At 41.0% G+C, this 17,546-nt stretch overlaps 1 protein-coding gene across 1 annotated transcript in view; it reads right to left on the minus strand.

The window, feature by feature from the left end:
- Nucleotides 1-17,546, minus strand: part of DNAH11 (dynein axonemal heavy chain 11) — a 274,673-nt gene that overhangs the window by 80,251 nt on the left and 176,876 nt on the right. Inside the window, exons 58-61 of the mRNA XM_065398425.1 lie at nt 10,865-10,978; nt 9,855-9,998; nt 9,075-9,257; nt 8,036-8,137 (exon numbers count right to left, since the gene is read on the minus strand). Coding sequence (XP_065254497.1) covers nt 8,036-8,137; nt 9,075-9,257; nt 9,855-9,998; nt 10,865-10,978 — 543 coding nt within the window. The remainder of the gene's footprint in view (nt 1-8,035; nt 8,138-9,074; nt 9,258-9,854; nt 9,999-10,864; nt 10,979-17,546) is intronic.

Raw genomic sequence — 17,546 nt, forward strand, 5'->3', positions numbered from 1 at the left:
GTGTTAGTTAACATGTGTTATAACACATTAAATACTCAGGGCAAGATTCATTCCTGTGCCAGAGCTCTGCCTAGTGCAGGGGGAGAAGCAGGATGTCAGAGGGTATATCTGCACTGCAGCTGGGAGCCAGCCTCCCTCTGGGTTAACAGACTTGCACCCGCTTCACTCTATCAGGCATGCTAAAAATAGCAGTGTGGACATTGTGGCTCTGGCAGAGACTAGGGCTAGCCACATGAGTTCAAACCCAGGGGATCGCCTGGGCCACAGCCCAAGCCGCAACATCCACATTGCTGTTTTTGGAATGCTAATTCAGGCAGAGGTAGTGCACATCTGTCTACCTTGGCTGGGAGGCTCACTCCGGCTGCAGTATAGACAGTCAGAAGACAGTCAGAATCAGCTCCAACACAAACTAGAACGGTTGTCGTGCAGCCACTGATACAGGATGGTTAGTAGACCCTGTGCCGGGGGAAGATTGGTGTAGCATAGTTAAACTCCAATACTCACCTTCCTTCCCCCAGTGCATCCCCCCTCCCTCTACAGGCTACCTACCTACATGCTGGGGGGCATGTGCATAGACCAGGAGTGTTAGAAGCTCCCTAAAAGTGATGGGGCCATGGCCCCCGATGCCCCCTGTTCTGGCATCCCTGGCACAGACCTGAATCCAGCTCATATGCACTAAGCAGGGTTCCCCTACCCCAGAGAATCCTCTGTACATTTACAGCTAGACTATGACTCACTTATGCTGCCTGAGTGGCATAAAGGGGACGTAAATTCACAATAGAATCTGGCCCCCACTGTATCAAAGTCTATCATGTTAGATGTTAAACATTTTGTCAGCAGGTCATGATTAACCCTACAGTTCTACATGACAGCCTGTGTCTCAACTCAGTACAACTCAGTCAGGTGGGTCATCATGTTCGTTAACATGTGATCTAACACAATATAACTTTTCCAGTGTAGACAAGCCTTGGGGATCCCAGCTAATTTTGAGTATAAAAAGGAAAAAAGTTTGGGGGACAGGGTGTGGCAGAGTGGGGGGGTCCACAAATTCTAGATCAACTGCAGGTTATTCATCCTAGACTGCATATAGCAACTTGTTTGGGAGAAGAATGCTGCAGTGGGACTAGATGCAGAAGAAAGGAAACTAACCCTGGAAAACTGAGAACACCCATAAACTAGAGATGGCAAGTGAAATGCTGGGTGATAGATAGGTCAAAAATGAAGTGCTGGACTTTCTGGAATTGGTAGGTGTATATTCTATCAAAATAGGAAATATGTATAGTAACCCTGGTTTGTGCCTTACATCTGAGGACCTCAAACTGATTTATAATCATTGAATCAGAAATGTAGAATGGAAGGGACCTTGAGAAGTCATCTAGCACAGCCCCCGCCTGCACTGAGGCATGACCAAGTATACTCTAGACCATCCCTGACAAGTGTTTGTCCAATCTGTTCTTAACCTCGTTTGGAAGCCTCCTCTGAGCTTAACTAGCCTTATACTTAAAGTTTTTCCTATTATCTAACCTAATATTTCATAATATTTAACCTAACTGAATTAAGCCACAGGACATCCCATAACTTTTATAGGTGGGGAAGCTTGACAACCTTCTGTGGCAAAGCTGGGAAGAGAATTCTGACTGGTCTTTATCATAAGACTGGTAATAAAATAAGATTAATTTGTTTGTAGCTGAAGCTCCTAGAATCTAACTTTTACTACATGGAGATTATTTCCCCAGCTTTCTGTATGGAAGTGGTTTTAACTAGGGCTGTCAATAAATCGATTAACTCACACGATTAACTCAAAATTTTTTATCGTGATTAATCGCACTTATAACAATAGACCACCAATTGATATTTATTAAATATTTTAGATGTTTTTCTACATTTTCAATATTGATTTCAATTACAACACAGACTACAAAGTGCACAGCGCACACTTTATATTATTATTTTTGATTACAAATATATGCACTGTAAAAATGATAAACAAAAAAATAGTGCACAGTGCACACTTTATATTATTTTTTATTACAAATAAATGCACTGTAAAAATGATAAAATAGAATTTTTCAATTCACCTCATACAAGTACTGAAGTGCGATCTCTTTATCGTGAAAGTGTAACTTACAAATGCAGATTTTTTTGGTTACATAACTGCACTCAACAACAAAACAGTGTAAAACTTTAGAACCTACAAGTCCACTCAGTCCTACTTCTTATTCTGCCAATCGCTAAGACAAACAAGTTTGTTTACATTGACGGGAGATACTGCTGCCTGCTTCTTATTTACAATGTCACCTGAAAGTGAGAACAGGCATTCACGTGGCACTGCAAGATATTTACATGCCAGATATGCTAAACATTTGTATGCCCTTTCATACTTCAGCCACCATTCCAGAGGACATGCTTCCATGCTGATGATGCTTGTTAAAAAAATAATTCATCAATTAAATTTGTGACAGTACTCCTTGGGGGGGAGAATTGTATGTCACCTGCTCTGTTTTACCCAGATTATGCATATATTTCATGTTATAGCAGTCTCAGACGATGACCCAGCACATGTTCATTTTAAGAACACTTTCACAGCAGATTTGACAAAACGCAAAGAAGGTACTGACGTGAGATTTCTAAAAATAGCTACAGCACTTGACCCAAGATTTAAGAATCTGAAGTGCCGTCCAAAATCTGAGGGACAAGGTGCGGAGCATGGTTTTAGAAGTCTTAAAAGAGCAACACGCTGATGTGGAAACTACAGAACCCAAACCACCAAAATAGAAAATCAACCTTCTGCTGGTGGCATCTGACTCAGATGATGAAAATTAACATGTGTCAGTCCGCACTGCTTTGGATCATTATCAAGCAGAACCCATCATCAGCAAGGGAGCATGTCCTCTGGAATGGTGGTTGAAGCATGAAGGGACATTTAGTGCATCTGGCATGTAAATATCTTGCAATGCCAGCTACAACAGTGCCACGTGAATGCCTGTTCTCACTTTCAGGTGACATTGTAAACAAGAAGCAGGCAGCATTATTTCCTGCAAATTGTAACCAACCTTGTTTGTCTGAGTGACTGGCTGACCAAGAAGTAGGACAGAGTGGACTTGTGGGCTCGAAAGTTTTACATTGTTTTATTTTTGAACGCAGTTATTTTTGTACATAATTCTACATTTGTAAATTCAACTTTCATGAGATTGCATTACAGTACTTATATGAGGTGAATTGAATTTTTGTTTTTGTTTTTTACACTGTAAATATTTGTAATAAAAATAAATATAAAGTGAGCACTGTACACTTTGTATTCTGTGCTGTAATTGAAATTAATATATTTGAAAATGTAGTAAACATCCAAAAATATTCTATTAAAAACAACGAGGAGTCCTTGTGGCACCTTAGAGACTAACAAATTTATTTATTTGTTAGTCTCTAAGGTGCCACAAGGACTCCTCGTTGTTTTTGCTGATACAGACTAACACGGCTACCCCTCTGAAATCTGGTATTCTATTGTTGTTTAACAGCGCGATTAATCACGATTAATTCTTCTAATAGTTTGACAGCCCTAGTTTTAACTATATTTTTTTTTTAAGAAATTTTTATTTTTATATAGTTGACAATCCTTGAAAGGTATTTGTTTGTATACGTTTCTTGGTGATTTAGACTGCAGTGTTATAATGACTTTAATCTTTTTAAGCCTTATATAATACTGTCAGATAAGCACAAAGTTTTAATTAAAATGTTTCAATTATTTCAGTAACAGATATTATTACCTTTAAATGGACAATTCAAATACATTGCAGTAACAGCCAAGTGGTGTCTTTCCTTTATCTAGTGCTACATTACAATAAGTGAATTATTGTGAGCCCATTTCGAAATCTGATAATGCCATATCGCTTCAGGATGCCTTTTTGAGTGTATTTGTAATTTATACAAATGAGCTACTTAAGTCAGATTACTCATGTAAAACAGCAAAACACATTGGGAAGGAGTCCCTTTTTCCTATAGTTTGCTGAAAAAGATAAGGCATTTGGATAAACTACAAGATTTTTTCCACTGGTCTATGAACAAACCACCCCATAATAGAAGCTGAGGGGATGTGGGCTGCAAGAAGCAAACATGGAGTTCTCCAGCTCAACAGGAGATCTTGCAGTACTCATGATTCCCTTACTCTAAGGGAATTGCCACATTAAATCAAACCCCCAATGGTCCATCTAGTTCAGCATCCTGTCACTGAATGAGTCACAGGAAGGTAAGAAACCCCTTAGTTTCTTATGGGATAGCCTGCCCCCAAAGAAAGTTTCTTCCTAATTCTCAATAGTTCGAGGCTGCATTAAGGCCTGAAGCAGAGAGGATTATTTCTCTTCCAAAACTCTTGTTCATTTTTAATATTTGTTATAAAAACTCTGGATATTCTTGTTAACCATACAAAGGTCTAATTCCTCTTTGAATCCTGTTCAGCTCTTGGACTCAATGACATGCACTAGCTTAGGGGTCGGCAACCTCTGGCACGCGGCTCGCCAGGGTAAGCACCCTGGCGGGCCGGGCCAGTTTACCTGCCGCGTCGGCAGGTTCAGCCGATCGCCGCTCCTGCTGGCCACGGTTCGCCGTCCCAGGCCAATGGGGGCTACAGGAAGTGGCACGGGCCGAGGGATGTGCTGGCCGCAGCTTCCCGCAGCCCCCATTAGCCTGGAGCGGCGAACCGTGGCCAGTGGGAGCCGCAATCGGCCAAACTTGCCGACACGGCAGGTAAACAAACTGGCCCGGCTCGCCAGGGTGCTTACCCTGGTGAGCCGCGTGGCAGAGGTTGCCGACCCCTGCACTAGCTCAACTACAAGATACAGACTTGACGCAAAAATTACTGGGTGAAATACAATGGCCTGTATTATGCAGGAGATTAGACTAGATCATCATAACAATCCCGTTTGGCCTTGAAAAAAAAATCTATTACTGTCTTGTGGCAAGGAGTTCCACAGGTTAAATATGCATTGCATGGAAAGTATTTTCTTTGAATTTGCCACATTTCAATTTCATTTACTCTCTCTGTTCTTGTGTTACATAACAGAGTGAATAGAAGTTCCTAAGTTAACTTCTCTATGCCATTTATTTTATACATTTATATGTCCCCTCTTATTTGCCTTCTCTCTAAGGTAAACAATTCCAATCTTTCAATCTTTCTTCATATGAGACTTTTTCCATGCCCTTAATTATTCTCTGAACCCCCTCTAATTCTGCAAGATCCTTTTTTGAGATGGGGTGACCAATACTACATACAGTGTTCCAAAAGAGGCCATACCCATTCATTTATATAATGGTGCTGTATTTTCTGCATTGTTCTCCCTTCCATTTTATAGCCAAGGATAAAAGATATTGGGTATATTTCGAATACAGATGTGAAATATAAGTATTAATTAATATTTTAATATAGGGCATACATGACTCAGGCCTGTAAGATATTTAGCTTAGCCAAACAGGGCTTCAGGCTGAAGAATGGGTTGACATGACTAGCTAACTGATAAATAACCTTGTGCTGGAAATTGTGCTGTTATAGTAAATGTGTTAAGTGCTACTGTCTGGGGAAAAATGTATTGCGATGTACCAGATAAAACCAGTTAAAGCTGGTTGTAATATTTGGGGAATTTTTGCAGACATAGGGTGTCAGCAATGTGGTAACAACCAGTTATTATGGTGATTGAGGGATGTAAATGTTAATAAGTATAAAGGTAAGTAACCAGTTAGCTTCTGAAAAACAGGGCACCCCAAATTTAGTGGGCTATGGAAGCACAGATAAGGAAAAGGGGGTTGAAACTTTCAGACATATGTATCAACCGCAGTGGGCTTTAGCATAACACATTATAGAAGTTGTATCCCGGCCTGTGAACCTGAAGAGACATCAGGATGACGCGTACTGAGGGTGATGGTGACAGTGAAGATGAGGAGGAGGTGGCAGACACTCTAGAGTTCCCCAGCAGATGTGAATGAGGCCAGTCACAGGGCTAAACACTTTGCACTCTCTCCCTGCTGTTGGATTTCAGTGTTTCTGGGATTGTTTCTCTGCTTAGCGGATTGGTTAATAAACGGCCTTGTGATAAACTGCAATTGTTTCTTGTGTGCTCCTCGGGTCCCTCAGTCTAACAATATTAGTAATAATTTTCCTGATGCTGTGGCCATCCAGGAGACTGAGCCCTGATCGATCACTGCAGTCTAAGAAATTAATCAATAGACCAAGTCAGCAATTACACAACAATTTCTTATGCATTCTAGCACTGTGTTTGCATTTTTGACCACTGCTGACATTGAACGGAGGTCTTCATTGAACTGTCTATAATGATGTCCAAGTCTCTTTCCTCACATGATACCGTTAACTTAGAACCTGGAAAGGTGGAGGAGGAGATCAAATTATTCCTTCCAACATGTATTACTTTGCACCTATCAATATCTAATTTCATCTGCTATAGTTTTGCCCATTCACTTAGCTTGGTGAAATCCCTCTGAAGCTCCTCACAATCTTCTCTGGACTTGACTAACCTTTTTAAAAGACAGAACTGTAACCTGTCATTCTATTGTCTGTTTTACTAGAAAAAGTAACCACATCCAGCCCCTCTGCAAAAGGAAGTGTATTCTATATGGCTATTGAGAAAAATATTCATGTTAAATATGCAATGTGATGATATATTTGGCCATATATGGGAAACAGATAACAGCAAGGGGAACTGTAACTTAACCTGTGGCGTAAAACTTTTCCTACAGGAAACTCACCATAATTAAAGCAAAATAAGCACATGACCACATGTAGAGAAATTCATAAGGGAAAAAAATAAATGGGAAATGCACATATATCAAGGGTCAGAAACTGGACTCAGAGATGGGACTTTACTGAATTATAAGAAGAATAAGCAGACAGTAAAAAGTTCTTTGAGCTATTAAGCACAGAACAAGAAAGCACAAGCTCTCTACTCTGAAAACTGACGAAGAAAGGCACTGTGGGAGTCCCACATTTGCTATCTCTCAATGACTTCCAGATCATTATTACCATCACACATGCTTAAAAGGATTTATTCCCCCTCCTCTCAACCACCTATTTGCCAGCCTTGCAAACTCAGTCTGGGATCTGAAAGTCAACCTGGGTCCTTTCCTTCTGTATGTCACTCCCTGATAACAAGGATTCTGCAGGCCAAATTCTCCCCAGTTAGAAATGAAGTTGCGCAGGTCTGACTCAGGATAGAATCTGCTCCTTCTATTGGAATTTTGTTAACAATCTGACAACGAGCAAGACAGGACAGCATCCCAGATCACTTTCTCACAGCTAAGTTGATTCAGCAGGGCTGACAGGAGTAAAGAAAGCAGTAAAGAGTTATTTTTGTCCAGAAAGTAAGCATATGTGGCTCTGAATATAAACACTGGAGAAAGAGTTCAATAAATATGTAGTGGTAAATATATTTTTTGGTACAACCAATAACTCAGAAGACAGGATGGTCTGAAGACGCTGAGGTCCTGGTTTCCATCTCCAAGTTTCTCAATGTTTTTCTTAAAGATTCAGAGGGGATTTAATATCATTTTTATTATGTAATTAATGCCAAGCATAAATGTAGATGGGCATGAGCTTCCAATGCCCATTCTGGTAGTTATTTCTAGGCACCAACAAGTCAATAGCCATATAACAACTGATTCTGCAGGGATATACAGCTCATACAAATCATTCTGTTATTTATATCAATTGCCATTTTTGTTTATTAAGTCTATTGGTTATATGTAGCAGAATGGCTTTGGGGAAATTCTGTAATTTCTTGTTAATGGCCTAATGTGCTCCAACTGAAAATGCAGGATGCCCTTCAATAGGTTTATAGGAAAAGTAGTAATAAAGCTTAATACAACCATATCTTTGACACTAAAACAAGGACTTTATGGCATTTCAGAGCTGGGAAGTAATAAAACCAGTTATCTTTCTGGACAGAGTCAGTGCCTTGCCATAGAGACGGACACAAGCCAATGAAATGAGCTCAAGATACTGGAAGAGGACTATCGTTGTTCAGACAGTACTTACAATAAGCTTTTTCCTAATTGCTCCTAGCTTGTCAGTGGCTGCTGCTAGTTCAGCATTTGCCTGGGCTAATGCATGACGTTTTGGCTCCACATCACAAAACACCTTGAGAAATAGAGAGAGTATAGTTTTATTAGGACAAAAAATAGATCTTGTATTCATTCACAAAAACTGCAAATGACACCTGATGAAAGAGCTTCTAATCTGTACAATGAACCTGTAAGTCACAGGTTGCATACATTTGCTTTACCTTTGTACATGGTAGTGAAATACAAACAAACCTACATTAAATACATAATTATAGCTATACACATATGTTACTTGCTTTCTAGGAGAGGAGTTATCCCTTGTAATTCTGACAGTAGCGTATTTAAGGATATCTTAAATAGAAATGAACGCTGCCCACTCATACTGAACACTTTCCAACTTTTGTTTCCTTAGCACAGAATGGGGGGATGGGGGTGGGGGCATCAATTTGGGAAAACAGGTCTCCTGTGCAAATCAAATCAATTCACATGTGAAATGATTTTTTTGGTCTCAGAATTGAAGGGCAAAGTGTGCATTTAATTTAAATAGTACGTTGTAATCAAGTAGATTTTCTAATATTCACAATTAAATGACATCCAGCCATCATATTGCAACGGGCTCACTAGTTTGCATATATATCACTGGCATCTACTGGAGAATCAGAATTGCTCAACTGTGTCTCAGACTGCCTGTCATGTAGACAGCTAGCTGAGGTTTTCCTTTAGTTCAAGTGGAAGGGGGAATGTGTATCTGGAGAAGAAAGATATACGATCTGTCCCCACTGTTGCATCATAATGACAATTACAAACCCCAATGGCCACAAATTTGTTCTTTAAAAATGAAGTTTTCAAGCCTTAGCACTGTTTTCCATTCAACCTCCATCTGCATTTAATCTTGTATCTTCACTGAAAATAATACACTGAGTCTGCTGAAATAGTCACAAGCGTCTATTGTAGTATCCATCCAAACCCACCTACTTGTCCAGTCAGAGACCAAATATTTTGATATACAGTACCTCATAGAATTTTACTATGTTGATAACCCAGGCACAGAGACCAGCTGCTGCAAAGGACTTTGTGCGGACCAAATTTGGGTTGAATTCTGGATCTTTCAAGTAATGTTCTTTGACCACTTTCAGACAGTTCTCAGGAATATGCTCCTTATCATAACTAATTAAAGCTTGTAGGAAGTCATCAACCTGCAAGAAGAAGAGACCTAATGTACCCAATCCATTTACACTGCAGAGAACATTCCAAGATCACAAGTTAACTCCTGCTTTCATGACCTTAAAATATAAAAGCAAAATTGGCACTCTGCATTTAGTTTGTTTTTGGAGATTGCACTGAGCACTAAGTGAATACAAATTTGAAAAAAAAAAAAAAAAAAAGTGTGGCCTGAAGCACATCTTCACAGGAATCATTCATTTACAGAACCCCTCCCATCACACCCCCTCAAAAAACCCCAACCATCCGAGTCATTTTTTGCAATTAATTTGGGAAATTGTCTAATATCAGGTAAAAACATGTATACAATTTTCTTCCTCTTATACTTGACTGCTCTCAGTTTTGCAAATAATGAGTAACTCCCAGTTGATGCTCATGTTGACTTCAATATGCTACTGAAGCCACGGGGAGACATGATTTATAACAATACGACATACAGCTCCTTCAATTAAGTCTTTAAGAAAGTGATATTACATTTGACTCAAAACTACCCTTGACTGTAATATTTAATTAACTAGCCCTCCTCTCACCCACCACACATAGCCAACAGATGATTTCCCACTGTCCAGTACCTTTCCCATGAAGACTTTAGCAGCTTTCCAACTTCGGTCTTTGGGCACTTTGCCTTTATAAGCCAGTAATACCATGACTGCAGCAGTAACATTTGTTACTGCAATTGGTGGGTTCGGGAAGGCTTTCAATTCAGTGAGATTAACCTGAAGAGCAATCACACAAAAAATCAGCAGAAAGCTGCCAAACATAGAGTTAGCCATCCGCAAAGCGAGAGATGTCTACAGAGAAATAATGCAACTGCTGGTGCAGCAGAGGTACAGCAGAATCATTCTGATAAAGAGATTAAGAATGCACAGCTGTACTCTTTGATGACTCTTGGTTGCTTGTGATCCCATTGGTCATTACTTCATATACTAAGTAGAGCTGCAACTATCTGCATGATAGTTAAAGGAAGCCATCACTGTCCAGGAGCACTAAAATGAACAAGCAATGTTCTGTATGGATTCTATATACATATACAATTTTCTACAGCGTAAAGTGCAAAAGCCATTTTTTCATGCAAATTTCCTATTGGATTTGAACCCAAATCAACTAATTATTCTTGTTGCAGTCGATATTATATTTAATATAGATTATTCGATGTGACTTGACTTTATCGCCAGTGAAATAAATCACAGTAAAATAACCTATACACTTGTACTATACTGTAGTGCTACTACTTTCAATAACAGTAGGTAAAATAATCTATACACATCATATGACTTTGTCAGTTTTCTTCTGGGCACATGCACTTCTTCCCCCTGTCCTGCACACACACACAGCAGATCCTATGTCACAGTGATGCTTCCAACCAGCCAGAACTCAAGAGGTTCAAGGTGCTCCTTCATACTAATTATGCTGCTTCTACAAAATTCCCAGGGGCTGCCAGTCTAGGGAGGTTGGGGAACAAGCTCATTCCTGATCTTTCATTGATCAGTACAGCAACAAGACCAATGGGCTGAGACATACATAGCTTATTAAAATCCTTTAAACGAAGTTCCTCACAGCCATTAAACTGCCTGGTTCTTACCTTATTAAGTGTATTTAAAGCTGCTGTAGCAGCCACTAGAGCAGGTTCAGCTTTCACCAGGTCATCTTCACATTCTCTCTGCTTCAGAGATACTTCTGTTTGGATTGCCACTACCTATTCAAACAAAGAATCTTAAGAGTTTACCCTGAGACCTAATTTTCCACATGCAGTCAGTTACATTAGGCACTGTCACATAAACTGTGTGGCAGATCCTATGCTCCTACAGTTACTGTATCAGGAGAACCAAAAATCTCCCAACATACAATAATCCCAAGAAAGAGACAATGGGTCAGATCTCCAGCTGTGACTGAGCTCTGCTAAGTTAAAGCTCCACATGGCAGGTTACTTACAACCCCAAGCTTATAGGGAGACCACTATTGCAGCCTCCTCTTTCTGCAGACCACTGCATCCAGACAAAACATAAACCCCATTACTTCTGATAAAGAGTTCAGAGTGCCACGTTCCTTTCACCCTAGCTGCTCTCTTTGCTGTCCTGAATCATGAAGTTGCTCCCTCTTCCTGTTCTATCCTTTTCTGAGCAGAAACATGGAAGAAGATGGAGGATACCCACTGAAATTCTTTGAGGGAAAAACACATTGATATCAAGAATACAGGCAAAAAAGTGAGCAGGCAAATGGAGGAGCTAGAAAATGGCAGAAAAATTGCCACATTTGTGGATCTCAGACAGATTTATCTGGCATCTTGACAAAAAGGTTAAGTTATGCTATCATTTGCCCAGTTATGTAATCACAATATACTCTGGATCAGGGTCATAGCTAAACACTCTGATAGTTTCCATCATAATCGTTTACACTGACAGTTTTATAACTAAATATAAAATAAAAAATGTATGCCAGGCTTAAATTTGGTGAATGTGTTTTATTCTTGGAATATATTTTTTCTTTTAAAATTGGTTTTGATTGTATTAATACATCAGGTAAGAAAATAGACATTTAGACCACTTTGGGATTTTTGTAATTGTGTAATTGAAAAACAGCATGAATTTTAAAAAATAGAAATTTGCCCAGAGCTTCTGGTTTATGACATTGCTTTTGTACTGTGGAAATAAATTAAGCTTTCTGATAACTTAATGGTGTCAGCTCTATTTTAATAATACCCACTAATTAAATAAACATGCATTTAAAAAGCCATTTCAGAACAGCTACAAGGCACTTTGTATGGGAGAACTTGTATACCAGTGGCTAAATTACCACCTACACAGAGCAATTATTCTTATCCTGAAACCACCCTGGAAATACACTGCAAAATTTGTTACCTGATAATTTCCTTTTTGGATATGACCTCTTTGCCATTCGAAGACATTTGGATTGCTATTCACTTCCTGCAAATATCATAGGCACCTCAGACTTGTCCATGAGGCTCCACACCTTGACCACACTCCTCCTGCTCTCATTCCAGAAGCGTATAATAAATGTGGCTGAATAAAGTGCTACTGTTACAAAGTTTTATTTTTAATCTACTAGTAAAAATTTAGTGTTTCATTACAATTGTGGAAGCACTCATCTGGTGTGAAAGTGGAAGGGACATGGCTCTTTCTCAGAGCATCATGGACAAGTATGAGTGGCCTCCAACATCCATAGAATGAGGAAACTAAAAATAGTATAATTAAGTTATTTAGGTACCATGGCTTGGAGCACTTTCCACTCAAGGAATTTTCCTTCTGTAGAAGAACGAAGGTGAACCCAATAGCACTCTGTAAAAACAGTGTTGTTGGGAGTGACTACATAGCAGCTTTACACAATTTCAATTCAATTCAATTCAGTGAGACTTTATTGGCATGACAACTCACACAAATATTGCCACAGGAGGAGAGGCAGGAAGAGACAGATCCTCCTCAATGGTTGACTCCCTTTCTTCCCAGGATGCTGCCATGAAGAATGTTGAATGGGCACTGATCCCCTTGGGATTGGTTTGATGTCTGGCTATGGAGGAGCTTTCAGGCCCAGACATTTAGGGTGAAAGAAATGAACAGATAGCAGAACAAATCAGTTTTCCTAAGGTAAAATTGAACAACTCTTTCATACAGGTGTAGAGGCTTTGGGAAAAACAAAGGAAGAACAATTTTCTGTGATGTATGGAAAGAAGAGTTTATCTTGGTAACAAATGATTCAGTAGTATGAAAAATGACTGTTATGGAAGATGTAGTAAGAGCAGAGGCTTCAGACTTTTCTGATATGACTGTGATCAAGAAGCATGTCTGTACGGAAATGAAATGCAGAGACTTAGATGCCATCTGTTTGAATGGGTCATGAGAGCCTACAGAATTGTGGGAAGATCCCAGGTAGGGAAGGCAGGTCTGATTGCTAGTTTTGGTAGACATGCTCCCCTAAAGAGCCTGACTACCATTGGGTGATCTACCAGAGACATGGAAGAGCCTGTGTTTATAACACTATTTAGTGCTGAGACATGAGATATAATGGTAGGTCATCTTTGGCCCAAGTTTAGGCCATCTTACAAGACATCCGGAAGAGCTAGGATGACTAGTTTCCTGGAGTTGTCTTTCTAGCCTGGTATCAGCAGAATTTTGTCCAAATTCTTGTGTGGCTAAGAGGGTGAAAAGCCTGTGGGATGCTAAGATAGTCTATTATTGTGGAAGAGTAACCCATCTAGGTTAGCCAAGCTGTCACGCTCCAAAATCAGGACCTGGCTAACGGACAGGAGATCCTGTCAGGTGAGAGACTGAATAGAAACAGTTCTCAGTACCATGGCCTTCTTCCATAATTTCCTCTTTTTTCACCTTCTGAGTGACTCTTCCTAGCAGAAGGGCAGGGAAAGCACAGAGCCAAAACAGATCTGAGTCAGAGTGTCCGATCCCAGTGAGGTGTGGTCTTCTTCTCAGGTGAATAAGAGTTTCACCTTTGCATTTTGATTGTATGCAAATAGATCTCCCTGGCGATAGCCTGGGGTACTGGAAATCAACTGTAATAGTTCTAGGTTCAGGGAGCATTCCATGTAGTCTCTCTGCTGATAGCTTAGACAGCCCACTTTTGTGTTCAGTGTCCCTCTTATGTAAATCACTCTGATGCAGCTAGGGGTGGCCTTCTGCCCAGGAGACAATCTGGCCCACTTCAGCAAATACACGTGAGTTTCTTGTCCCCACCTCACAATGTATAGGAATCCCAATAATTTGGGAGCCCTCAAGTGGGCCTCCCTATCTTCTGTTCTGAAGACATTCGGAAGCCTGGTAGAGCAACAGCGTACATAGGTAGCTAGAGAAGTCTTGTGTATTTGTATACAGTTAATAAATACCATTATTTAGAATCCAGTTGTGCCTGTGTGGTTTCCCCATATTCTTTCTGTTGTGTAGAGAGCAAGGACTACACTCCTTGCCCATTTATATATAGAAGAGGCATCAAATTGTTGTGCTCCTTTCTCAGGGGATCCTGGAAGTTCCAAAGAGCCAGCCTGAATGGTTCTTGATCAGTGAGGATGGTCTGATTTGTGTAGTCCCAAGAACCTTGCAGAGGTTTCTCTGGAAGAGTCTTGGCTGGTGCTGGGTAAGCCCAGAGGTCTTAAATATTGTCCTGTCTGAGTCCCTTTGCCTGGCCAAGTGACGGCCCCTGAGCTGCGAGCGACTGTGGGAGAGCTCCTAGTCTTTGCCTCATGATACAGTCTCCTTAGACATAGGAGCACCTCATGGCCTATCTAATCAGTTTGACCAGCTCTGCCATGTGGGAGAAGAGGGGAATAGAGGGAGGGGACTGATTCAGGGAAATGATCTCTGAAAAACTGTCATTCCGTAGAAGAAGAATAGATTGGGGGCTGGTTGAAAAGGGTAATTTTGCTCACTGCTGCCCCCTGAAATTGGGGATTTAAAACTGGGGTGGTGATAGATAAGCAAGGAGTGCTGAGCTTCTGCTCGGTTTGCATGATGGAAAGTGGAGAGTTTGGAGAGAGGGTAGGAGAGGCCTGGCCATACTGTGACACAGAAATGCCATTGGTGCCAACTGGCAAAGGGTTCACTGAAACTCCTGTCTCAGTCCTGACAAACTCACTATACCCAATACATTGCTTTCATGGTATTTATCCATAAAAGGTAGCATGTGAGATCTCTACTGAAAGTGTGTATCTTATTGATACTCATAACCATTGTGATATTTAAGGAGTAATGTAACTATATTGAAAATTATGCTCTTATGGTATGGCGTGAAAATGAGTCACCAGAGAAGCGTATGTCTCGGTGGAGGCCCATTCAAGTTGGAGGGTGTTGTCACCCCGCACAGGCTAGCCAAATATGTAATGCGTTGCTTTATTGTCCTCCATTGCAACAATCCAAAGAAGCCAATAGAAAACCGTCAAAGATAAACTATAAACATTGAAACCATCTGGAAGTGGAAAGGAAGGATATGACAGCAAGGGGGTCACCCTGTCTGTGAATAAAGACAACAGACTGATTCAATATATGAACAGGATGGAGAAAGATACTCTAGATCCATTCTCTGAGGAGCAGAAATGCTTCATGAAAGGTTGGGTCCTGGCTCCTTGGGGCTAGTGAGTGCTACAAAAGACTGAACTTTGGGGGTGGGAATCTGCTTTATTAGCTAGGAAAGGTAACTGTTAATAAGTGTAGGCCCTAGTTCATGTTTTATGGTTTTGTTTTGTATGTAACTGTTTGTTCCCCCTGGTTTTTATTTGAATCTCTTTTTTTCTTAAATAAATTTCTCTTTGATTTATTATAACTGAACTTAAATGCTGCATGTGATGCAGGAGCGGTGTTCTAAGGCAAAACTAGGGTACACCATTCCTTTGGAAATGGAGGATCTGGGATTTCTGTGGGCATTCAGTGATCAGGGGCTGAACATCACAGGGGGACACTTTGAAGGGACTTGGGGCCTGGGGTGCAGCTATTTTCAACTGTCAGGGCTGGTGTAGCTTAGAAGAGAGTGTTTGAGCAGCTGACAGGCTGATTGTGTCAGGGTGTTAACCCTGCTGGCACAGGCAAGGCTTCCTTGCACCGCAGGCAGGTGGCAACAAGGTGACTCACAGTCCTGAGTGCCCCGAGAACCTACCCCAGAGCAAAGAACAAATTTCAGAAACAAATATGACCATCAAAAATAGCCCAGGTCACCAGTAACTTTCCCTTCTAGATGCTGTGGGACAGTCACTTGCACAAGTACCACCTCAGTGTCTCCCCGGTGACCACAGAACTCCTGCTTGACTATCGGACACCTAATATGTGAGTTGAATTATTTGAGACCTGGCCGATAAGAGGTCTGTCTTGGCTCCCTACAGGCTCAGGGTTACTCCACCGGTCTGATCTCATACAGTCTGGCTTCATCCAAGTCTGAACCTGTCAGATTCTTCCACACTAAGCTATTCTGATCCCTCAAAATACATTTTAAGCTTCTTGGAGAATCCAGGTCCTTGAGTAGATAACCCGGTGTAGGTGAGTTGTTGGCTGGGAATCCTGGTTTAGCTGGGGCCCTTTGATGCAGCTAGCTCTTAGAATTTCAGCAGGCCCCATCGTTCCTTGGGAGTAGCAGAGGGATATTCCAAGTTACCCCTGTGATATCAGGATTCCCCCTGCTCCCCAGCAGCACACCAGATCTTCTCACTCTCTTAGCTCCCACACCAGCTGCTGCAGCAGTAGGGATCCTGCCTCTGCAGGTTTGGTCGGGGAACAGGAAGCTCAGTCTCTAAGGGCAGGTCCACACTACAGCCGGGATCGACGCTCTGAGATCGATCCACCAGCGGTCGATTTAGCAGGTCTAGTAAAGACCCACCAAATCGACTGCAGATCGCTCTCCAGTCCACCCCTGTACTCTACCCCCAACAAGAAGAGTAAGGTAAGTCTATGGGAAATTTTCTCCCACCAACCCCCCGCGGTAACTCAACGTAAGTTGCGTAGCATACGTCGACTTATCGCGGTAGTGTAGACATAGCCATCTGGGCAGTGCCTGCAGGCTTCTCTCCCAGAAGTCTCTGTGTAGCTGGGCAGCACAGCTTCTCTCGCTCTAGCTATAGGGTTGTCCCATTTTATGTCTTGACTACTATATAGGTGAGACTTCTCTTGTTCTGACACTTACTGATGGTCTCCGCTGCCATATCCAGGGATTCTACGGAGACCCCATGAGTAACCTGACACAGTACAATGGGCTCCCCTAGTATTTGCCCTGGTTCAATTTCAGGTGGGAATTTAAACAGATATGGTTAAATCAATACAGCTTCCTTGTGAGCACTCTTATTTTGGTTTAAGAGAGTTTTATATCAGTTTGTCTGAAGTCTATTAGGAAAGGCTTAACCTAAACCAAATTAAGCCACTCTTAAAACTGAAATAAGAGCATTCACACATCCTTGTGCAATGGTTGAACATATCAGTTTAAAAACCAATTTGGGTTATATCAGTGCAAATTTCTCATATAGACAAGCCCTTAGTACAGGATTTCGGCATCACTTACAATTGCATATTTGGGAGGTTATTGTGCTTATTTTTTAAGGATATGCTGCCTGGGGCTGAAGTCAGTTGTACTTAGTTTGGTCTTTATCCTTGTACCTCACAACTCATGTGAAATAGCTTCTCACGCACACATTTCCTGTTTGGTCTTGCTTGAATAAAGTCTAATTACAGAGAAAGAAAAATATTACAGTGATTGGGATATTAATATTTGGATAGATGCTACAGTACATTGGCAGTAAAAAGTCTCCACAAGAACTTTTACTA

Source organism: Emys orbicularis, chromosome 2, assembly GCF_028017835.1.
Source record: "Emys orbicularis isolate rEmyOrb1 chromosome 2, rEmyOrb1.hap1, whole genome shotgun sequence".
NCBI lineage: Eukaryota > Metazoa > Chordata > Testudines > Emydidae > Emys > Emys orbicularis.